The 24,027-nt window shown below is 41.7% G+C and overlaps 1 protein-coding gene and 2 non-coding genes across 4 annotated transcripts in view; 1 reads left to right on the plus strand and 2 right to left on the minus strand.

The window, feature by feature from the left end:
* The first annotated feature begins 135 nt into the window (after positions 1–135).
* Positions 136–24,027, plus strand: part of eogt (EGF domain-specific O-linked N-acetylglucosamine (GlcNAc) transferase) — a 36,570-nt gene continuing 12,678 nt past the window's right edge. The window contains exons 1-16 of one of the 2 annotated variants that reach the window (XM_055027416.1): positions 136–197; positions 1,562–1,817; positions 2,665–2,765; positions 2,921–3,029; positions 3,303–3,397; positions 3,473–3,577; positions 6,738–6,844; positions 7,093–7,196; positions 7,764–7,856; positions 8,562–8,633; positions 9,605–9,691; positions 11,866–11,934; positions 12,174–12,235; positions 13,393–13,512; positions 13,873–13,975; positions 15,058–16,963. In XM_055027416.1, coding sequence (XP_054883391.1) covers positions 1,614–1,817; positions 2,665–2,765; positions 2,921–3,029; positions 3,303–3,397; positions 3,473–3,577; positions 6,738–6,844; positions 7,093–7,196; positions 7,764–7,856; positions 8,562–8,633; positions 9,605–9,691; positions 11,866–11,934; positions 12,174–12,235; positions 13,393–13,512; positions 13,873–13,975; positions 15,058–15,204 — 1,578 coding nt within the window. In that variant the 5' untranslated portion in view covers positions 136–197; positions 1,562–1,613 and the 3' untranslated portion in view covers positions 15,205–16,963. Of the gene's footprint in view, positions 198–1,501; positions 1,818–2,664; positions 2,766–2,920; positions 3,030–3,302; positions 3,398–3,472; positions 3,578–6,737; positions 6,845–7,092; positions 7,197–7,763; positions 7,857–8,561; positions 8,634–9,604; positions 9,692–11,865; positions 11,935–12,173; positions 12,236–13,392; positions 13,513–13,872; positions 13,976–15,057; positions 16,964–24,027 lie in introns of those variants that run through there. The other variant, XM_055027417.1, reaches the window with a different exon arrangement.
* On the minus strand, positions 5,446–5,517 carry trnae-cuc (transfer RNA glutamic acid (anticodon CUC)). The gene has a single exon. It is a non-coding gene; the product is annotated as a tRNA-Glu (tRNA).
* trnar-acg (transfer RNA arginine (anticodon ACG)) lies at positions 6,018–6,090 on the minus strand. Its single transcript has one exon. It is a non-coding gene; the product is annotated as a tRNA-Arg (tRNA).

Below are 24,027 nucleotides of genomic sequence, written 5' to 3' on the forward strand. Positions count from 1 at the left end.
GAGTTCGCTGCATCCACGCTGAATCTTCACCTATTTTTGCCGTTTCCAATTAAACTGAGTTCCCAAACGTAAAAGCGTGGCGCCATCTGGTGGCCGCTTGGTCACAGTGCAGCCTGTTAACGTGGAAGGTTTCCGGTGACATGGCGACCACCGGCATCACCGCTGCTTCAGTCAGAGACAGCAGGCTGTGTGTTTAGGTAAAGCGGCTCCTCACCAACGCATTATTAGATTCATTTAGATACCCAGTGGTGGCTATTACTCGTGGCTGTCATGGAAGAAACATATCTTTTGTGTCCTCCTGCGTTGCCTTCACGGCACGGCAAAACTTCACGTTAAAAGGGTCTCCTCGCTTTGTTAAGAGCCAGAGCTACATGTTAGCTATTTCGACATTTTCATGAGAACTTCTTACACGAAAACAAAAAAAAAAAATCACTCAATTTATGCCTTATTTCCGCTACATCTCTGTGTTGTGAATGTTTACTTACATTTACAACGTGTAACTGAAGGCTCTGTGCGGTTCGCAGAGTCGTAAGTTAATTTTATTCAAAATTACCAGGCGAAATAAAGCGAGCTGCGAGTTAACATGAACATAAGTTTCTCTCTGCCGTTCAGTGCAGAAGAAAATGACAGGTGATACATTTTTCACTTCTGGAAGATGGGCGCAGTGCCTGGCAATAAGTGGACTAATTTCGCCGTGTTATGGACGAAAACCTCAATGCATATTTGTTTTAGTTTTATAAGAAACAAAAAAAGCAAAAACCACTAGAAAGAAGCAGATGAGAACTGACTCAGAAGTTTGTAGAATCACCGTTTTGGGTTTTATGTCTTTACCAGTTTTCTACAATTACATAGTCAAAAATTCACATTTGTTTTGTTTGCAAAATCAGCAGAGCCTCATAAGTAAACAAGAAGCATGTGGTCTTGGTGTGGGACTGTTAAATAAAAGTAGCATTTTTACCATGCTGGAGTAATTGTACTGTATTATCTTTCACTGCTGGCTTCCTTAGTGTAACTGAACCACATAAGCTTTTTCCACCCATTGTTTTAAAATGTGCAGTATAAACAGTTTCTCACTTTCCCCTTCCTTCAGATATGAACCAGATTCATAGCTATTGTGGGGAAATACAATGAGCTTGCTGCTTTACCAAAGGTTGCACTATAATTTCTAAGTCGTCAGTCGTTGACTTTGGAAGGGAAAACACTTCATTGGCTCAAGGCTGTAAAAGCACCAGCAAAGTCTGGACTTTCAACCAACTAGATTGGATCGTAAACAATGACTTTTGTGTCACTGTGGCTTCTGACTTTCCCCCATCTGCACCAGGAACCGTAGCTCCTTTCCGTCCTGAAGTCTTTGCTATGGCTGCTCAGAGAGGAGTTGGAAAAAGGCCAGCGTTATTTCCTGCAACAACAGGACCTGTCCTTGCGCGGAGATCAGATCCGCCTGGAGCCACGTTCCCACGCGCTTGCCTGTGCCCACACGCTCCCGTTCTGTGATGCGTTGCTCTCCCAAACCCAGATCACAGGGTGCAAGTCTGAGTGTGTGTCTTTCCTATTCTCACAGAGCGCTGTGAAGACTGGCAGCTGTTTCATATGTCTTGCCGGTCCTTCTGACTATGCTGCTCTTGGTAGCGCTGGGCATAGTTTTCCCCCCCGCTGAGGTCAGCACTGTGACGGCTGAGGTCACCGACCACAAACCGGCTTCACCCCTGCTGAACTACAGCAGGATCTCCTTGCCGCCGGAGCACATACCCTATTTCCTCAGCAACAACAAGAAGGTCGCCAAGTTATGCCGCCAGGACCCACTCTGCCCTTTTAAAGTAAGATATGGTCTTCCATTTTTCAGGCTCGGGCACTTCAAGAACTCTTTTTATTTGTGTCATATCGTATTCTAAGTTTTGCCACTTCAACTTCACATTTTTCTCAGCAACAGTTTTAAATTATGTAATTTACTAATCTACTGCAATGTCCTTGCCAAGGAATGTTTCAATGAATTTTGTGATTTTTTTAAAAATTATTTATTTTTTGACAAAAACAGTGCTGTGAAAAAAAGTGCTGTGAAAAAATATGTTCTTCATTACAATATTGGCTTCTCTTTTACTTATCTATCTATATAAATTTTATGTTCAGTTAAGTTTACCCACAATTTTATTTTCTGTCAAAATATATATTTTGGCGTTTTATTTTACAGAAAATAAGAATTTATTTTGCGCGATGAATAAATGAGATTTTTCCAGTGTTTTAAATATGACATGTTTCCAGATTTTAAATGAAGTAACACTGTACATTTATCCCTTTTTTTGTGTCTTGCTACAATTAATATGCACTTTGTATTTATTATTTATCATCATGCATAGTTTTATGTTTGCTCCTGTGGGTACACATTTCCTTTTCTATTCTATTCTATTCTATTCTATTCTGTTCTGTTCTGTTCTGTTTGCACTTTGGGACTGTTTCATTGGGCTATCGTATGGATTAGCTAATTACTAACCTTCATGTTTTCACCTCATGTTTTTCTTGTTCTGTAGATTAATATGAATTCACAGGATGATCTGCTGTATTTCACCAGCAAGCTTCCTGTAACTTCATTTTGTGTAATCTCTCTTTGGTGGAGTGATGGATAGATACAGCCTCTGTGGGGCAAACACTTTGTTTTCTTTGTAACAGGATGCTTTGCAGAATCCGTCGCTCTGTTGGGGCTACGAGAAAAACTGCGATGCAGAGAAACGCTTCAGCTATCCCGTCTGCACCAAGGTTAACTCCGGATGGTAACTGCTCTAAGACCTCACTCGCCGCACCATTCATACATTTGACCAAATCGCATTTGATTCCCCAGTAGAATTGTTATTTTAAGCTCAACACGTTCCTCATGCACATCGCTGGCCGCGCTTCCCCTGATCTGCCTAAATCTTGACTGTGTCAGGGCCCGCTCGCTGGACGCAGCCCAGGAGCTTTTCTGGAAGCAGGCTGATTTTGGTTACGTCAAGGAGCGACTCTCTGAACTCAAAACACTCTGCAAGGCCGGCGAGCCGGTACGTCCGCTCATTTCCTTAGTTCTCACGAGCTTTCTTAGTCAACAGGAAAGAAAACAGCGAGTCCAAAAAAAAAAACGAAAAAAAACAACTGACTCACTGTTCAACAAAAACATGAAGCCAATCAGCCAGGAGTATTTATTTTATTTTTGCTGTCGCTAAATAAGTCAGATGGAAAGGGTTACTTTGAGAGACCATCCTCCCAAACTCTGATGGATGCTTCGTGAAAGTCAATTAAACGTGATTTATTTTCATGGTGCTTTATTTCCCCAGGGAGACTCGTCATTAAAATGCAGCAGCTACGCAAGATTCTGCAGAGCAACAAATCTTTACCTGGACCTGCGAAATCCACGCAGAAGTCACGAGAGGTCGGTGGCGTTTAGAAGCCGTCTCCCTTCCCCAGAATAACAGTGACCCGAATCTCGACCGTCTTCGCTATCCAGGTATGACGAGGACTTTCTCCGTGCGGGGGAGATTGGCGGACGCTGCAAACTGAACAAGCAAGCGCTGGCAGCCGAAGGAGATCACAAGAGTCCTCTGCAGTCCTGGTGAGCGCCAGTCCATCGACGCACGCAAAGCAAACACTTCCTGTAGCGCTTTGGTCTGTAGAAATGAGCTTGCGGTGATTTCTTTCTGATAAATGTACAGATTAAGTCTTGAATTAAAACTTTTTTATTCTTTGATTAAAGAAAGATGTACACTTAACAAATGAATATAGAAGGAATCATAATTGAAAATAACAATTTCTTTAACATGCCCACTTCTTTCAGTCAAACATACGTCCATCACAAACAAGCTGAAAGTTTCATACAAATGAAGACCTGAAAAATACAATTAACCTTTTCATTAATCTCCTTTTACTCTGGTGCCCTTAATAAAATCGATGGCTTTCATTAAACACCTAATTATTCAATGGAGGCCACCGGTGTGTAAAATAATCCCAGTTTAAGTCCAGATGTTCCATGAATCCATGATGAAACAGTTTGACACAACTGCAGACATACCAAGACGGCCAGCGAGGGTTTTAATCAGAGGAGCGGCTAAGAGGCTCACGCTGAGATAAACGGCTCAGGTAGCAACTGGACCAATAGGAGGAGCGTCGGGCACTACACAAATCGTGTCTTCCTCCGGTCTGACCAAGCGTAGTCAGGTCAGAAGGTTCTGTCTGTAGAGCTGCTAGAGACGTACAGAAACATCTGCAGCAAAAGGGGGCTGAATACAAACTAACCCCCCCCCAAGTATTGGATTTTTCATTCACATTACTACAATGTATTTTTTTTCCCTTCCAGCTTCTGATTATGTTGCTAGATCACATGAAAAGCCAATGAAAACACTGGCATTTGTGGTTGTCACGTGGAAAAATGTGTAGAAAATCAAGTGATATTCACACTTTTTCAGCAGACAGGGTGTCGTTGAAAAAAAATGGATTTTGAGTCACAACTGCAAAGTGCACAAAGGCCTTTCAGTGCAATTTTTGTGCAACCTATAAGATCGATTTTTGACAACTGCTTGCCTGTCACGCTGCCAAATATGAAACGAGGTCCGGAGGGCTCAACACAGTTCCTCTGTCAGCATGCTCAGACTGCAGGGACATTATGCATATGCTCATCATTTCACTATTTTATAATCAATCGCACTGCAATGCATCACAGAGATGTTCCTTTTTTAATGCAGCGTGTCAGGTGCCTTCTTTTTGATACATTTTCTTCCGAGTTCTGGTTCTTTTTCTTCTCCTTTAGACCATACCTTATTCGCCAGTGCACACAGCTTTCTTTAGACACTTGCAGTTCAAGTTGAATCCATGGTTGTGGCCTTCGTTCACGTCAACATTTATTAGTTATTTTTCCACAGAAGACTGATGACTCAAAGCCATCCAGAATGTCAGACTCTGTGCATTTACATGCCCGTTTTTACGTCCTAGATATTGTCTTGTAATTTTTCACGTACAGCTCTTTGCGATTTTGTCCATGAAAAGCGCTTTGTAAATAAATTTCATTCATTCATTCGGTTACACAAACACAATCCAGATGGTTGCAGAAATGTTGACTGCACACAGCTGTCCACAGAGGGAAACGGAGAATCCTCCCGAACCAGAATAGATAGAATAGATGTCAAAATTTACGACCTGCAGGCTTCATGGTCCAACAGATGTGGAACCATGACTAGTCTGTGGTTTAACAGTGTGCATGTAGGGAGTTCATGTACATTTTAAAGACTATTAACGTCGTACCCATATACTCATTATTTGAATGTTTCTCATTATTTACTGCTTTAGAAAAGACATATTTATCAAGTGAATGTTCACTTTCACTGTTTTGCTATGTGGATCTATTGAAATGATCACTGTGGCCTTAGAAAAGTCTCATAATGTAACTCCTTTTTTATGTGTTAACACACCCACACATAAAATAACTTGTTCCCTGACCGGGAATCGAACCCGGGCCGCGGCGGTGAGAGCGCCGAATCCTAACCACTAGACCACCAGGGAGCTGGGAGGTTTTCTGTGGTGGCCCCTCACCTGCTCGGTGCTACTCTAAGGCTTTCAATGATTTTCATTGGTACAGTGCCCTGAGACATTTGTGGTTGACTCTATATAGAAATAAACTGAACTGATGTAAACATAGTGGGAATTCTCAGTGTAATAGAGGATTCAAATAGTTTAAACAAAACTTATGACTACAGTCACTACATCCATTATCATGAATTATAAAATACGTTTTCAGAATTTCCACAGCATGTAGTTTTCAATTTTTAGTTTTATTTTCATTTAAAGCTGAAAGGAAAATTCTGTAATTTTTTTTTAAAAAGCCTCTAAAAATGTAAGTAAAACAAAGGGCAGCAATCCTCTGTCCCAGCATTGACTCTGACTAGACACACAGTTTCACATATCCTATTTATTAGTGTGTCCGTAATAAAACTATTCATTTATGATGTAAGAAACAGGAAGCCAGTAGGAAATCTACACACAAATTAAAAGAAGAAAAGAATCGAGCCAGCCAGGAGTCGAACCTAGAATCTTCTGATCCGTAGTCAGACGCGTTATCCATTGCGCCACTGGCCCTCATGGTGAAGCACCGCCTCCACAGAGAATTTAAAGACCGCGTGGCCGAGCACGTGATCCTCACAGGAGGGGGAGGGGATATCAGGCAGCTCACAACAAAGGACATGAGGTTTCCTGAAACTCTGAACACGTTTCAGTTTCTGTAAGATTGACTTTAACTCATGAAATGCAGTGTAAAAGTCATTTTATTCTCTCTGTTTTGCTTCCGGCCTGCAAGCTTGTCCTCATACTGTAGATGGTTTAGACATGATGACATTAAATTATTATTTAAGGCTTTAAATTAGGAAATAAAATTTCTTTTATGTCATATTCAATATATGTAGCATTTTTAGAATTGGAGTTAACATATTATTATGCCACAAAATGGTACTGTGTGCCAGGAAAATGCATATACATGATTTTTCCCCTTGAAACTAAACCATTCCATTGTTGCTCTGGCTCTATCAGTATTGTTCTTCTGGATGCCAAGCCTCTGCTCAGTCTCAGGTTTTTTGTGGCAGGTTTTCATTTAGCTTTACATCATGTGGCCAATATCCCCACAGTGTAATTCTTTCACATATTTGCCTTTTTTTTTTCTTTTCACAAGTACGATATGATCCCTTTTTGAAAGCGCAGAATGATGATCAAAGTCCATCATATTTCTTTAGGTACGCTGAACTACAGACATACTCTGAGCTGAACTTCCGTCCCGTGGAAGATGGCCACTGTGACATCATTATAGAAAAACCAACGGTTTTCATGAAACTTGACGCAGGTGAGTCACTAAGTGATTCACGTTCAGCTCCAGTTATTTAAAGAAGCCAAGTGAAGATGTTTCAGACGTCCGATTACATTGTGTTGGCAATAATTTGAACTAAATGGACATGCTTGTTGCCTTCCTTTTTGGAGCGTTCAGAGCATTGTTTATTCGTCGTTTTCTTGCCCAAAAGGAAAAAAACCAAATGTTTTCATCTTGTCAGTCAATATAAAAACCCTAATAGTGCATTTTTTTTGTTCTAATAGGGGTGAACATGTACCACCATTTCTGTGACTTTGTGAACCTCTACATCTCTCAGCACATTAACAACTCCTTTAGCTCGGATATCAACATTGTCATGTGGGACACAGTGAGTACCAGTGGCCTCTCATTACCATTTCATGAGGAATGAAAGTTTGATGGTTTATTCATTTTTTTCAAATTTACACCATAATTTTCAGGGTTAAAAAGCAATTAGTGACTTTAGGTGGCACAAATGAAAACTATTAAGTCCAGAAATATTGAGTGTGCAATTTGTTCTAAGAAAATCTAAATGGTTTTCATCGTCCATCGTCTGTTAAAGTTAGGCAAAGTGTTTTTTCTCTGGTGAATGCTTGTCTTTTTTTAAGGGACAAATAAAAAGAAGAAGAATAGTTTTTAACAATACAAGCTATTCAACAGTAATCAAAAGTCTTAAAATATTTGGGGAAAGGAGGGAAGACTGAATCTGCAGAGTGAGTTAATCCTAGCTCAGTTTAGGTATGTAAAAATGTGGATTATAGTAAAATCCTTGTAATTTAAGAACTGAAAACTCACTTTGGAAAATAATTTGATTTTGACCTGTGAAATATGTTTGAATTTTATAGTATAGTTGTTTTTTTTAATTTTATCATCCATGCTTCTGTTTCTCCTTTTGAATTTTTTTTTTTTATTCCAGAGTTATTATGGTTATGGTGATCTGTTCAGTGAAGCATGGCAGGCCTTCACAGACTATGACATCATCCACCTGAAGACTTATGACTCTAAAAGAGTGAGTCTAACCTCAAGTTTTGATGCAAAATTTGTTCTTCTTTTTCAAAAGAATATATTAAATATTTACTGATTGTGACTGAAAGCTTGTTGTAATACAGTATAATTAAAATTTGCATAAAATAAATGTTTAATAATTACAGATTTTATGCAAAAACATACTCCGCATTAATCTAAATACAGTAAAACGCTCCAGAATTTTATTATTTTTGTGATTTTTTAAATATTTTTTTACAATCAAAATCAGAGATTTTGTGGCAGTGCTTGACACATTTTTGCATGGAACTTTGCAATATGTTTTCCTCATTAAACCTCTTCCAAAGTCTATTTACTGAAGAAAAAAAACCCCAGTTGGACACGCAAACATTTTTATTCATTAAATAATTTAAATAGCTCAGATTTTTGTTGGTCACCATATCAGTCATGGACCTTTTTTTTTTCAGTAATCTCACGCGTTGGCGTGAAAAATGTGGAGATTTGTTAATTTTGTGTGAATTTCCACAATTTCAGAATCACAACAAACTGGAGGGACTGAAAACTGTTTTTTCACACACAAATCTTTAATCTCCAAAAGTACAACTAGGAATCAGTAATTAACATTTACATAAATACATCCCCCAAAAAGAAAGGATTAAAATTCTGCCTCAAGTAAATACTGTTTGCAATACACGTATTCTAATAATAGTATTACTGTTTCTCTGTATAGGTTTGCTTTAAAGATTCCTTCTTCTCCCTTCTTCCAAGAATGAGATATGGTCTCTTCTACAACACGCCTTTAGTAAGTTGCCCCTCATGCATATGCAGCTGAAAACAGATATTGACATACACTACAAAAAGATGTTTTTTTCTCTCACATTCATTTTTTTTTCACCAGAATTGTTTTGACTTTATTCACAGAGTTGCATCCATGACTGAACTGAGGCCTACTTTTGTTTTATTTCTATTTTTGTTTGATATTCTGAAAATTCATGTTTTTTTTTTCTTGCAAATAAATCAACAAAAATAATAATGTTTGATATTTGCTGTGATTGCAGTGGAACTTCACATTTTAAATCCAAGTCTTCCAGTAATTAACATTGCTGGCCAGTTGGCGATGTAGTTTGAACAACCTAGTGCCATTTTACCTCACATTTGCTTTAAATCTACCTTACACAGTTTGATTTCATGCTGAATATCCTGTGCATTGGCTAGGAGTTTTACCCCCCCCACACTTTTATGATTATCATTATTACAATTATTATTATTCATTGGTCTGTCTCCAGCACAAGCACGACAATATTAGGTTCAGTCAGAAACGTGCAATTTGTGTCAAATATTTATGTAATATATTCAAATCATCAGCAGGTTCGATGTGCTCAGGTCATTTAAATGATAATTCCAAGGAGATCGCTATAAAGATGATAGCATATAAATATGTGTTGTCCTGCGGTTCCAGCCTTGAGGTGTGAAATATTGCTAGGTCAGCCTCAAGCTGTAGCTGATTGCCCCTGCAGCATATGTCATGTTTTTATTCATGTGTTCACATTTGGAAATACTCTGCAGGAGAGTGTGCATGAAATTCTAAGACTTGTGTCAAGTGGATGGTCTCATGTGAAATTCATTTCACAGACAGGAATATACATTGCTAAATGTCTTTGTGTGGTTAGATGTAAAAGAGCCTTATTTCTAAAGTAGAAGAACATGTTTTTTTTGAGGATATTAAAAGTGAATTTTATGCGCGTGAACGGGTTTGTCTTCTGCCGATTGCAGGTCACTGATTGCCACACTGAAGGGATGTTTAGGGCGTTTTCCCAGCACGTCCTGCATCGGCTTACCATCCCGCAAAACGGACCAAAGGTACGCAGGGGAATTTCTTTTTGAGATATGCGTACACCCTTTTTCAGTAGGGCCTACAATTAAAACAAGCAAAATCTAAGGCAAAGCATGTAATCTCACCAGTGAGCAGGAACTCCTGTATTGCTGCCTTGGGTTATGTTGCTCTATCATTCTTTCTATATCTTCTAATCACCTAATTCTTAATCATTTTGTGAGAACCAGTTGTTGCAGGGAACCTAAATGAATGCTTTTTAAAATATTTGCATACCTTCATAGAGGATAAAAAAAAGGTGGACGACGTATTGAAAAAAGAGGGAAACCCAGAAATCCCTTTGCCCAACTAAGTATGTGGCAAGACAATCTTTGGCTTTGTGGGGTATAAAGTTTGACCGTCGAGTTTGGGATCCTTGGTACAAAAGGAGGCATCCAAATCAGATACCCGGACCTTCTCAACTACCTCTGTGGATGCGGAAGACAAGAAGCTCAACTAAGTAATTTAATTCCTTTAAATTAAGGCTTATTCTAGCCGCCTTACAGAGTCATAGACTTTGTGCTTTTGGCCCTTTGATCCCAGCCGCATGCTCTGAAAGTACACACTTTGTGTCGAATCCTTTGATCAGCTTGTATGATGTGACTGACAGATCATCATTCTGCACTTTATGGACCATAAAGTGGGATTTTTTTTTCTGGATGCAGGAGGATGAGTTGAAAGGGACTAATGAGTTCACTGATTCTAATCAGCCGTACAGCCAGGAAAGATTAGTACATATGGATCTATGGGCCTTTTAGCTTCTAAAACCCAGTGTTGGGTTTGAGTTCCCAACTTTTAAGGAATGATTTCATGAGGATTTCTAATGGAAAATATCTCTTATCGCTTTCAGTTGAAACCTGAAATGTCTTTTGATCATGTGGGGTCCTGGATTCTGTTGACCTTGTCATTGCTGTGATTAACATATCAGTTCTGCAGTGTTAAGAGAGCAAAGTTGGGGCACAATCCTCTCTTCATCCTTTAATCTGTAACTCTGCAGAAATCAAAAGATCTTTATAGTGTCCAATTTAAAGCGATCATATCTTTGGGACCAGAAAATCGTGTTAATCTCCTCCATTCTTTGTAGCAGCTCATGGGTTATTCATAGCCATCACCGACAATATGATAGAAGTCTGTTAAGGGAGACATCGGTCTGTTGCTGATACCAGACCAGGAACTGAAATAAATGACCTCTCTGATCCGAACCCTTTCTGGACTTTTCTTCTTTCATCGCCAGATTAATGGTGTCAAGAAGTTACTCAAACTGTTGGTCATCTCTTTTACGCTGCCTTCGTTCTTCTCAACCATCCTCTTCTCTTATCTCCCCTTATCATAATTGCTGTACTCTGTTTTCACTTTCCCCTCAGTCAAAGGTGAGCATAAGAATTTCTGAAAAAGTCCATCCATCCATAGGCTAAATGTCCCTATCAGTCATTGCGCGAGAAGCCACCTCAACTGACTTCTTTAGATCCGAAGGAAAAGAAGCTCAACTCAGTGATGTAACTCCCTGCTCTAACTAAGGCAGAGTCTATCCACCTTAGAGAAAAAGGACGAAGTGTACGACTTCGTCCTTTTGCTGCTGTGATCCCAGCCGCATGCTCTGAACGCACACAGACTGCGTCGAATCCTTTGATCAGCTTGTACGACGTGACTGACTGATCATCATTCTGCGCTTGAATACAGTGGGATCTTTTTTTTGTTGCAGGACTCTGAAACAAGAACACTGAAATTAAATCGAAGTGTTCTTTCACCAAGCGATAGATCAAAGGTGCCCACACTTTTGCAAACAGATTTTTAAAAAACTTGTTTTCTTCCTTTTTTACCTTAAACAGATTTTTGTCTTTATTAAATTCTTTTTCTTGAGCTCAGAAAAACCTGAAATTTCACCAGTTTTGAGATCCACGTCACATCAGTGTACAAGGTTCACCTTTTCATCATGAACAAAAGGTGGCAGTATAGACTAAAGAAACAAAAGGACTCACTGTTTTTCCTGTTAAGGAGACTGCTTTCAGCATTTAGAAATAACTCCTAGAGCGCTTCCAGACGACAGTCCCTGCTTACTCTGTTGAAAATCAGACATGAGAACTTTGAATTAGCAGCTGTTTTCCCATCAGCCCACCTTTTCTGGCCTCAGCTGGTCGGTTATTGGGTTCGTCTCTGTTTTCAGGAGGGTCGAGTTCGTGTCACCCTGCTGGCGCGCAGCACAGAATACCGACGGATCCGAAACCAAGTGGAAGTGAGTTCACCACCATCTTCCGTCTTCCTTTCTTTTTTTCTTCGTTGCTCCTATTTTCCTTCATTGTCTTTCTGCTTCTTTCTCTGCCCTTTACTAAAGCAACTCTTCCACTCTGTCATTGATTTGCTGCCCACCTCCATTAAGGGATTGTTTAAAATCTTATTTGTGATAAAACAGTACTAAAAGGCTGGTGATTTATGTTGCGGCCATTTGCTCACATCCTTCTGTTGCTCTCACAGCTGGTCAATGCCCTCAAGACTGTGGCTCTGCTGGAGGTCAATGTGGTGGACTACAAGTACAAGTGAGTTTCTGATCGCTGCTTGGCATCGCTTTGCTTGACCGTAGCTCAGGGGTGTCAAACTCCAGTCCTCAAGGGCCGCTGTCCTGCAGTTTTTAGATGTGCCACAGGAACAAAACACTGGAATGAAGTGGCTTAATTACCTCCTCCTTGTGTAGAGAAGTTCTCCAGAGCCTTGCTAATGATCTAATTATTCTTTCCAGTTGTGGTGCAGCAGAGGCACATCTAAAAGTTGCAGGGCAGTGGCCCTCAAACTGCGGCAAACGGCGGCTCGCGGTCAACATCCAGAATCCGAAATCCAGCTTTGGTGACAGACACAACATCCCATGTTTGTCATTTGAGAGTATTTAGAAACATTATTATATGGAGGGGCTGAGTTTTTCTTAAAATAACACAGACATTTAGTTTTGTTTTAGTAAGTATTTTAATGATTAAATCCCACTTCCTCCCCCTTTTCAGGCTTTTATATTCATTTATAAAACATTTTTTAAACCCCCTCCTCATATTTGTTGTAAATTTTTTGCAGACGCTTCTTGTCAGGGTACGTAAATTTAGATATTTAATGTCTTGAAATTGGGGCTCTGTCTCTTTAAGAAACTCTTGATCTTTCTGAAACTCCGCCTTCAGGAAGTCATTAAAACGGCTCAGCTCTATTTACCCTGGGAATGAGCTCAGCTGATGTGCAGTTCCACCAGTTATTTGCTAATTGCTGCTGGCTGATCTAAAGGAGCGCGTTATAGAGAAGGGGTTCTCTGTTATGCAGAAGCGTCGAAGCTTGGAAACTGCAGCTCTGAGGTGGAGCTACATCTTGAAGGTGGGGCTAAGTCCACCCAGACATTTTGCACAGCTGGGTGGTCTCTGCGGGAGATGAAAAATTTCCTCAAATATGCATGAAAGTATGTTTTAGATGAGAAAATTACATTCTAACATAATGTCAAGTTAAAAAAACTCAATTTTACATATCGCCGTTTTAAAATGACATTTTGTTTCCTTATGTTTATTGTTTTGAGTGAAAAGAAACTTCTGAATATGAGCGTGTGGGTTGACCGTTTACAATAAAAGAACATTTGACTATTTGAAAAGTGTCTTTCCTGTGTCTCAAGATGTGAGGAGACGTTGTTTCTGAAGTTGAGGTGGACAAATCCTTGTGCGTCTTTCAGGGACGTTCCCTTCCTGGAGCAGCTGAGACTCACCCACAACTCGGACATCTTCATAGGGATGCACGGCGCCGGACTCACACACCTCCTCTTCCTCCCCGACTGGGCCGTCATCTTCGAGCTGTGAGCGACATTTCTGTTTTTACCGTCTTTGTGAGTGAATGTCAGTCAGGCTTCCAGTTCGGCAGCGTCCTCTTAATGAAGCACCTTTCAACCGCTTGGTGTTCGACTGTGAAATAGCGGCTAATTAATCATTGCTCATCACACCTGGCAAGCCTTGGCAGACAAAACGCCCATAGGCTGTGTGTGTTTAGATCTGTGTGGTAGCTTTTTTGTTTGTGTGTGTGTGTGTGTTTATATTTATGCATGGCACGAGGGGGTGAAGCATGATGGGCACACGTGCGATGAAGAATAGAAGATTGAGAGAAAGAGAGGCGTGGCGGAGAGAACAAGAGCTGAGTGTCGGCGTCTGTCCTTTCTTAGATATAACTGTCAGGATGAGAGCTGCTATCGAGATTTGGCTCGCCTGCGGGGGATTCGATATGTGACTTGGCAGAAAATGGACAAAGTTCTCCCCCAGGACAAGGTAGGGGAACTCCGGCACGAGCTACTGCTGCACTTTGACTTCGTTTCCCCCTACATCACAGTCGAAGCGAGTTTACGGTCTCTCTTAAAAGTAAGCCTCTTGGATCAACTGCAAACTTCAGTCTGTTTTATTGGTATTCTGTGAAGAAGACCAACACAAGGTAGTGCATAATTAGTGAAGTTGTGAATGCTGCATTGTTTTTTATAAATGCTGAGCAAGTCATCTAAAAAATGGGCTGTGTGTATTTGATTGAACTGCTGAGTCAAAGTTTTTTCCAACCAAATGTAGATGTAATTAAAGCTGCAAATGTTTTTTTGGTAGAAGGCGAAACTTTACACACCTAAACACCGTGTTTGGCAGTCTCTAGCAGTTTCCTTTAGCATTACCCCCAACCCAGCTCCAGCCGACTTCCCATCAGTTTCCGCCTGAAAAGAAATTCCCTATTGCATGATGCTGCCACCACCATGTTTTGGCATGGGGATGAATTGTTCCGGGTAGTAATGTGCGGAGTTAGTTTTGTCTAAAGGTTTCAATTTACATTTCAATAAAATATTTTTTGAAAATAATTTATATTCTTCTCAATAACCAGTGGAACAATCAAGCTTTTGTTATAATCCTCTATGCCAAGACCCTAACCTTAAATCCACAGATTTAAGTTGGATTTCTGGCTGGGCCTTTGAAATAAGTTACTGCTAAAATTGAAAGATCATTTTAAAGTTAAATCTTACAATGAATATAAATTCATGCCACACTTTTCAGATTTTTCCTTGTCAAAAATCTTGACAAAGGTGGGAAAGGTGACCTATCCCTCTCGGCTCACAGTTATTCACTACAGTTCTTTGTGTCCATAAAATCCCAGGAAAGTACATTGGATTTTGTGGTTATACCATTAAAAAATTATTATAATAATAAAAAAACAATCTAAAATCAAAGAACACATTTTCAAAATATTATAGTTGCAGTGTGCATTTACAGTTCCAGCACACTGAACTTTTTGGGCAGGTTGAAAACACAAACCCGTCTTGTTGTACTCTCCTATTAAACTTTCCTTTCGCTACACGTCTTCTCTCATGCTCTTCTAGGGCCATCATCCGACTCTTGGGGACCATCCTAAGTTTACCAACTACTCCTTTGATGTGGGGGAGTTTATGCGCATCGTGCTGGAGGCAGCCGATTATGTCATTCGGCATCCCAAATGGCGGCGCGGCATCCGTCACGACGAACTCTGAAGCGTCTGAAGCCTGCAGCGGAGGTCTTTACTTGAATTTTAAACAGAGCGTGTTTTAAGGGCGTTGCTAAAAGTTACCTCAACGACTGGCTAAATCTCAGGCACAGTGTTGCGTTCGCCACCTCCGGTCTGCCGCTCCGGCAGAAAGAAAGAAAGAAGTACGGCGACAGCTCCCGTTTGAGTAGCTTACACTAGCCTTATTAGTGTCGGATCAGTTAAAGGCTTTGTGGAGCCGAAGCAGCTGGAGAGCGATCAGATGTCCCCCCCCCATGTTTCTTCATTACCTCCGCAGCAGCCACTTCATTCCACGTCGTCAAAGTTGGTAAATGAGCAGCTGCTTCGGCACGCCTTCTCGTGCGACATCCCGTCCGCTTCGATCAGCGTCACGTTGACGGGAGGCTCTCGAGGGCCGCTGACAATCAAGCTGCGGCTTTTGCGAGCGCAGCCGGAAGAAACCAGCCGAATGTCAAGGATAGTCGCACGCACGGAGCAAAACACTTCCCCGTGCTGTTACTTTAAGTCTTGACTGCGCTACTAAAGCGTAAAAATACGTACAATATACTATCAGTTCAATGTTGCATAACTCTATAGGTGTGTTTTCACACGCGGAGCCTCGTGAAAGTGTTCAACGTCCCAAAATACTTCCACATTTCGTCACATTACAGCCACTTTTCACTGTATTTTATTTGTTTTTGTACTGAATAGAACTCAAAGTAGCGTATAGTTGTGAAGTGGAATAAACTGATTGTAAATATTGTCTAAATTTAGTTAGAGATAAAAATCTGATGCCCCTTAACACAACCCAGTGCACCCAATTTTCCTGCAGAGGTCCACGGCTCATGTGGAAGAATTTGTTGAATGGTGAATCCCTCACTTCTGGCCTGCAGTGAGGCGGTTCTACAAAGTACCAAGTATGAATTTGGGGGCCCACATACAAATGCATACTTCTCAGATTTTATTTGTAAAACAAACAAATGAAAAAAAAAAAAAAAAACCACAAGGGCAGGTCTTCATTTTTGTTCCACTTTACAATAATGAGCTACTTTATGCTAGTTTGTGACATAAACTCCCAGAAACGTGAATGTGTAAATATTTAAAAGGCTAGTTTTTATTTGAAAAGCACAACATTAGTATGTCTTGAGTATTTATTCATATCTTACTCTTGTTGTTGGGTCTGGTTTCATGCAGAAACCGCATCTCACTAAGTCCACATAATTCAAATATTCTCATTGCTATTGTAACTCTAAAAGCTAAAGACAGTCGGGAGGGTATTTCTTTTTGAGAATCAGTATTAATGTTTGAGTTTTGTAGTTGATGTTGTTAAAGCAAATTCAATTATGTGTCACAGATTTGTGAGATTTTGTTTGTTTAACTCTGATTGTTACACATTTGTTTACATTTTCGTTTCAACTTTTGTCACAATCATGGTTGAAACTTTAGCCGGACATTTGACGATGGCTGTTTTATGTTTTTAAACGCCTTTGAGTCTCCAGATAGTGACGTTATAAAGAGGCTGCTTCTATCTGTAATTTTTATTAAATCCCCTAGAACGCTAATTGACATCATGTGTGATGATAATTAAGTTGAAGAAGAAGAAAAAAAGAGAAGTACAACATGTGTGCAGTCGAATGCAATACCGAGTACGTTCATCTGCAGGCACAGGTTTGTTTTTTTATTTATCAATGGTTTTCCTGAACTTGTAGACATTTTCAAATTCAGAAACAGTGTGCTATTTTTGAAATAAACAATTCTTTTAAATATACCGTGTGTGTGTGTGTGTGTGTGTGTGTGTGTGTGTGTGTTGTGTGTGTGTTTTTGGCAAACATTGGGTGCAACGTCAGAGATTTAATTCATCTCGGTTTTCTCAGTCATCTTCTGAAGCCCGACCTTGCCGGGGAGGAACTGGAGCTTCAGTCTGTTCGGTTCCTGCCATGCGGCCCTTCGCTGCTGACTCCTTTAGTTTAGACAGCCAGGTTGTAAACAGATTGAGAGCTCTTTCTTTGTGTTGATTGTCACCATAAAAATCTGCTTGATTTAGAAGTGACATGCCAAGGCCACATGGGGGCAGTGTAACACCACGCATGACACGTAAAGCCTGCGCTCCGGATTCTCTCCTGGCTGCTGGTACAACCGAGGCGCCAGGAAATAAATAATTTACAGATGCAGCTGAGCAGGTAATGTTTGTTCACTTGCGTTTTTTTACTGTATCGCAATTTTTAAAAATGTTCTTTTTTTTCTTAATATTTTGCAGCGGACAGTGGAGCGCCTGTGCACCATTTCTTTACTTTTATTTTTTGTTGAATGTTGACAGGACACCGAGCCCGTCTGGTTTGGACGCTATTTCTGGCTCTGCTCGGGTTGCGGCCAATGACCTGGCATAGAAGAAGTACAGCTTTTTAAAGAAAAACACAAGAATCCAAGTAGGCCTGTGTGCACACTCAGTGACCCTCTGTATGGAGGGTCACTGAGTGACGAGGGTCATATCTACTCACAAAGGTGTGAGGGGGTCTGAGACGCAGAATATGCACACAAGCGCAGTTGGTGACGTTGCTCCAACACGTTTTCATCTGAACAAACAGGAGTCACATTCTCCGCCTGAAGCCTCGGCTCGACGTTCTGTAGATATTTGCTTTTAATGATTGTTATATTTTATCGTTTTTCAAAACTCGCGCCTTATTTTCCCACTGACATGGTTTCGATGGCCCCAAAGTGTCCTTAGAGGTGTTTACTTTGGCAATTTTCCAACACGACCATATAACTAAACTCCGTGGTTGAACATTTTCTCCTGCATCTCTTAACTTTTGTAGGCATCAGGCTGTTCTTTTCGTTTCAGCGAAGTAAAGAGAATGACCTCCTATGTCTTCAAAATTGAGAATGCACTTTGAAGTTTGAATTTTCTCATTAAAAACATGTCTAAAGGTACAAAAAGCATTAAAATAATGCGACAACTACCTCTCAGTGTAAAATATTCCAAAAATATTAGAATCAGTTTGACTTAAAGCACAAAAAGACCAACATGACACTCGTAGATGTGTCGATTGATGAATATTGATGGGTTTTGTTTGGTATGTTTTTCGGTTCTCTAGAGACAAACTAGATGTTGGTAAAAAGAAATGAAAAAAAAAAAGTTGTGGTTTATTAAAAATGTATCGTTGCGAGATCAGACGCACCAAAAAGCACACTTCTGTTTGTTTTGATGTATTGGTGTGTATTCACATGCTTAGTTAAAAAAAGGCATTTCAAGTGTGTTAAATGAGATTTACGAGGGCACATTAGGTGTCACGTTTTTGTTTTTCCCTTGAGTAGCACAAAACTAATATCTGATCAAGGGCCGATAAACGTTAGGGATAAAGACTCTGCTTATGGGTAACTCTAGGAAATGGGATTCAGCCTAAATCTATTGCAATCCACTCATCTTACTGCGCCCACTTTCCCATTCATCCACGGAGCAGATCAACAGGGAGGTTAATGCAGGAATATTGATCTTAGAGATCTTAGAGATTTTATTTTTGTCCGATGATTTCCTCCCATGGGGTCAGAGAGGATAATTCAAGAAGAGGTCCCATAACTCCATATTACACAACTAGAAAAGTGTCTGCATTGTTATGACGACACCTAGGCACATCTCCGTCCAGAGCCTGAAACGCGTGAAAGGACTGATCTTCATTTTGATAAAACCGGTAAAAGGAAGAAAAAAAACAAACAAAAAAGGACTACATGAGTAAATGGGGACGTGTAAAAAGAGTGGGCTAAATTTTGCATCGCTCATCTGCGTCCAGAAAAAGTGTTTGATGCGGTTTTTCACTGATGCTATCTGGGCCATTTGATGAAGAGGAGATGAGATAAGTGCTGTGGGCTGTTGCCTCCATTAGCTGCCCGGCTTTAAGATAAAAGCAACCCCTGATCCCCACTGGGACGTACATGCTCTGTTCTGCAGATTCAGATTCAGCAGGAACTTTATTTCCTTCCTCCTTCTTTTCTTCTATAGTTGTTTGCTTGTTTGGGAATCTTTGCAAAAGAGAGAAAGAGAGGAGAAAAAAAATGCAAAGAAAAGCCCCGGGACAGTCTGGAGCTGTCCATGGTGTTGAAACTGGGCCACCCTTTCGGTTAAAAGCTCACTACCTGAATTTCGCAACTAGGCCTTACAAAGTACCTCACTTGTAGCAAACCTACATCAGTGCCTCATCTACTCTCAGTTCAAAGCCAGACGGATCGATTCGCTATAGATCCGAGCAAAGATTAATCTGCTGAAAACAACACCGCTGCACTTTTTCTCTCTGTTTGCAGGTGGCACACTTGGCCCAAAAGGTGTTCTTAGGAACTGAAACAGCGTCTTTACACCCTGCGTCTCATCCAGGCGTACGTTGCATGCCTCTGATTGCGTTGATTAGCTGCGGACGCTTTCGTTTACTCTCCTCCCCTAAAAAAAATACAAATAAATCCCCGAAAAGTACCTTTGACAGGAGCGTTACTGGCAGCAGGAGCGCAAGGGAGACATCCAAACGTATAGGATACCCCTCACCTCGGGTCGTTAGTGGACATCGATCTCTTCTAAGCCTTAATGACTGCAAATACAGCGCAGAACAATCAATCGCCATCAACACGCTGGAATATTCTGGGATGGGATAATTGATAGGCTGTCTCCCGGCGCGCAATGGAGAGGCTGCGGTGATTAAATTCTGTTTAACGTCTCGGTGGTGGTCTTTGGGTGCGCCTCTGTGTTTATGGGTGTGCGGTTCGGGCTCAGAAAAGGGGGTGGGGGGCAGGTTCTGTGGTGGAACGGGGTTGGCTTACATCATCGCGCATCTCCAAGTGTCTGGAACATGACCGCGGCGAAGACACTGGGCCGGCTCTTGTTGGACGAGCGACGAGGCACCTGAGCGGCTCGGCTGTCCATCTGTCAGGAAGGCGCTGCCCCTTCCTCGGCTCACACACAGGCACCTTCACACACATATAATGAGGTGCTGACGACTGAAGGGTCACACACACATACGGTCTTCTTGTGTTTGTGTAACAAATAGATAAACTGCCTTGCAGTGCAACTGTTAATATTGAAAAGGAAACATTTGGATCGTTAATTTATGCCATTTCCAGCTGGTATTATGTCACCTTTTTTAGGTACTGTAAATAGAAAGCAGAGAATGTAATAAATGTATACTTGAAGTGTTTTTTTTTGTTTTTTTTCATGGTTCCCGGTGCACCATGTGATTCAACACGTATAGACTCTGACTAGTTTGCCTTCTCTGTCACGCCAAACTCAGTTTGGGTCAAAAGTCAGAACTCGGATCTTGGTACGACGTCACGCTCAAATAGAGCGCGTTGTGTTTGGACTTTGGGAAACCATGAGGATTCACCAAAGCGGTGAATCCTAGGCAACCTTCCCAGTCTTCTCTCAGTGGGCTTCCTTGTTGAATTTCAGTCTGGAAACTCTTCCACCTACAAACACAATGTATCAAAAGCTTTGTCCCTCCTACCGTCACAGATGTAAGCATGTGAAATCACAGGGATTTAAACTGAAACCTTGCGCTTTTGTTGCTAATATTGAGTTTTTCCTGCGTGGTTTGGTGTGAAACATACGATGAACACGTGAAAAAGGCCCTCATGCCTCCATGCTATGTATGATTGAGGATCTGTCATGCTGTGGGCTTGTTGCCCTTCCATATACACTGGGACATGGCGTAATGGACTACCGAAAATACAAGGAAATTTGAAATTAAAACCTGTGCTCTATACCAGAAAACTAACAGTGGATGTTTTTCACACACGTTTTCTATCTAAAGAAATGAAAAACGTATCTTTCCTGCAGTAGTGCCAGGTGGCTTTGACTTTCATGGGTAAGTCTTTGTGATTCATGCACTTTATGTGTATGTATTTATTTTATAACATTTCACTTATTCACAGGTATTCACCAATATTGTCGTGGCTTGTAATTTTGTAGATGTTTAAAACTTCTCTGAGACGTTTTTTTTTTTTTTTAAACTAAATAAATTTCGGCACATCTGGACTTCCATAGATTTTTTTAAGGAACCCTGGGATAAAACAAACATCCTTCGGCAATAGATTGGCTCTTCGACATCGAAAAACGCTTTGATCTGCTGCGTCTCCAGTCGGACCTGCTGGAGCCCGGGCTGCTGTGTGAACTACGTGACATCAGTGAGGGAGCAGAAGAAAGAAGCGGGGCGCGGAGCCGAGCCCGGTGAACTGGGCGGGCGCTGTTGCACGTGTTCTGAATCGGGGAGGTCGGGCTCGCATCGCGCTCCTCGCGTCCAATCGATCCCCGCTCGGGAGGAGCGACGGGAGAGCATCAGGAGTATCAACTCCTGCATCCCCGAGTCCCTTCACTCTCATCAGCATCTCTCCCGGGCGACCGCGGCGCATCTCCGCGTCAGGCTCGGGAAGCGGCTCGGAGGGAGGAAGAGGAGGCGGCGAGAGGAACTTATTCGGAGCCGGGAGCTCGCCTTCGGGAGGGGACGGATTTAACGCACTTCTTGGAGACTTTTCAACCATCCTCCTTTCCCCCCACCCCCCTTTTCCTGCAGGCTCCAGTCTGATCTTGAGATGGGACTCGGTGAGATCATGGCAGCCCGGAGTCGGTCGCTGTTGCTCACCTGTGCCGTTTCTCCGGCGCAGCGGTAAAGCACTCTCTTCGCACTATTTTTTATTTTTTTATTTTTTTGCGTGGGATCTGGACAAAGAGGCTCCGAGGGATTGAGTGTTTAAGGTCTGGAAGTTGAAGCAAAAAAGTGACAAAAAAAAAAAAAAGTGCTCCGCTTCTCTCTCTCTTTCTCTCGCTCGCTTGGATCCTGTACAGTTGGCACTGATCATGTCTTCGAGATTGTAGATCCGGGTAAGATGGCATTTTGCCCCCCCCCCCAACAACTCTCACCCCCTAACCACCCATCTCTTTTCACAGCGCCCTGTCAGTGGGATCACGACAAAAGGATGGAGGGACGATAAGAAATGACTTTATGGTGTCACTTTAGAGTTATTCGCTCTTGAATCGTGATCTTACGCGCGCAGGTCGCGCCATGAGTTGAGCGAAACACCGACCCGGCTTCCTCCCGGGTGTCTGCGGCGCAAACTACGGCAGACGGGAGGTGAGACTGATGCGGCGTTTTCATGACTGGGAGAGGAGGTTAGGAGGAGAGGCCGGAGAGCGAGCTCAAAGCTGACCGGGCAATTTTCTTTAAAAAGAAAACAACAACAACAATAAAAAAACAACAACAACAGGGTTTTGACGTAGGCTACTGTTGGTTCGTGGGGGCGGGAAATCCACGGAGCTCAGACAAATTTTAAGATATGAAAATAACACCTATGAACGATGAGAATAAAGCAGGAGTTGCCGGTTCCTCCGAGCAGATCGTGCGCACTGAGGCTGTGAGATGAGAGGTGTGGTGCAGGAACTCTCTCTCTCTCTTTCTCTCTCTCTCTCGCTCTCTCGCTCTCTAACCCTCCATCTCTCCTCCTTCACTCACTCACTCACTCCTACACCCTTAAGCGAGGAGCCAAAGTTACTCGCTGCATGTTAATGGAGTAATGAGTAATGAGACCCAGCCCCTATCGTGTTGTAATTGTTCGTCGTCCTTGTTTCCCCTTCTTCTTCTTCTTCTTCTTCTTCTTCTTCTTCTTCTTCTTCTTCTTCTTCTTCTTCTTCTTCTTCTTCTTCTTCTTCTTCTTCTTCTTCTTCTTCTTCTTCTTCTCTTCTCTTCTTCTTCTTCTTCTTCTTCTTCTTCTTCTCTCCCTCTCGTATCTCTTCGGTTCTGCAATGTGTCCTGTATTCGAGACGCCGTCATTATTCGCCCGTCGTTTTGCTCTGAACGCGGCTCTCCGGCGCTGTCATCAGGGCGGACAGGAGAGCAGAGCAGAGGGCGGCTGAAGAGGATCCGTCCTCGGACTTAATTCTCATTGACAGTCACATTAACACGGGAGCAGCACTCTTAATCCCGGGGAGATTACTCTCTCCTACCTGTCACCCAGTCACACACACACACGCGCACACACACACACACACACACACACACACACACACACACACACACACACACACACACCACACACACACACACACACACCCCCACACACACACCCACACACACGCACGCACGCACACACACACATACACACACACACGCACGCACACGCACACATGCCAATAATCAGTCAATTACGCCTCATATACTGTAATTCTGCTCTCAAGCAGTGGCGTCCTTTGTCTGACTGTCGACCTGGGCTGCCATCTCTCTCTGCCCCCCTCTTAACAAAAACACTCCACTGAGAGACACATGAAGCAAAAACAAAACAGTAGGAAAACATAAAACTTTTGAGTACGTAACATAACTGACAAAAAAAAAAGTGAAACATTGATCAAATATTTGATCTAAAGTAATGGATACGGAGATTTGTTTGAACTTTTTTTTTTTTTTACATTGCTAAAACTCGTTTTTCTTTTTTTTTGTCTTATTTGTTTCCTCTACGAGGATTTCACTGCGTTGTATTTATAAAGCTGAGTCAACTTAGAGTCTGGTGAGTCTGGTTCCAAAACAATGTGAGGATAGGTCTGCTCTACAAGAGAGAGAGGAGTGTTATATTACCCGGATACCACAGCTGATTTCCTGACAAGGTGAAATCAATGGAAAACCGTGTTTTCAAAACATCTATAATCGTCGTAGAACAATTTGTCCCAAAAATGATTTGTCAAAAAATAAATAAATAAATAGTCTCTTTTTTATGTGTTTTTACAAGAAGCATAAAGGGTTAGCAAATATCAAATCGGCATGTTGTGATGTCGTTGTGACCGCCCCCCGCAGTTGTGATCACCCCGGAG

The sequence above is a fragment of the Poeciliopsis prolifica genome, unplaced genomic scaffold (assembly GCF_027474105.1).
Source record: "Poeciliopsis prolifica strain line A6 unplaced genomic scaffold, Auburn_PproV2 SCAFFOLD003, whole genome shotgun sequence".
NCBI lineage: Eukaryota > Metazoa > Chordata > Actinopteri > Cyprinodontiformes > Poeciliidae > Poeciliopsis > Poeciliopsis prolifica.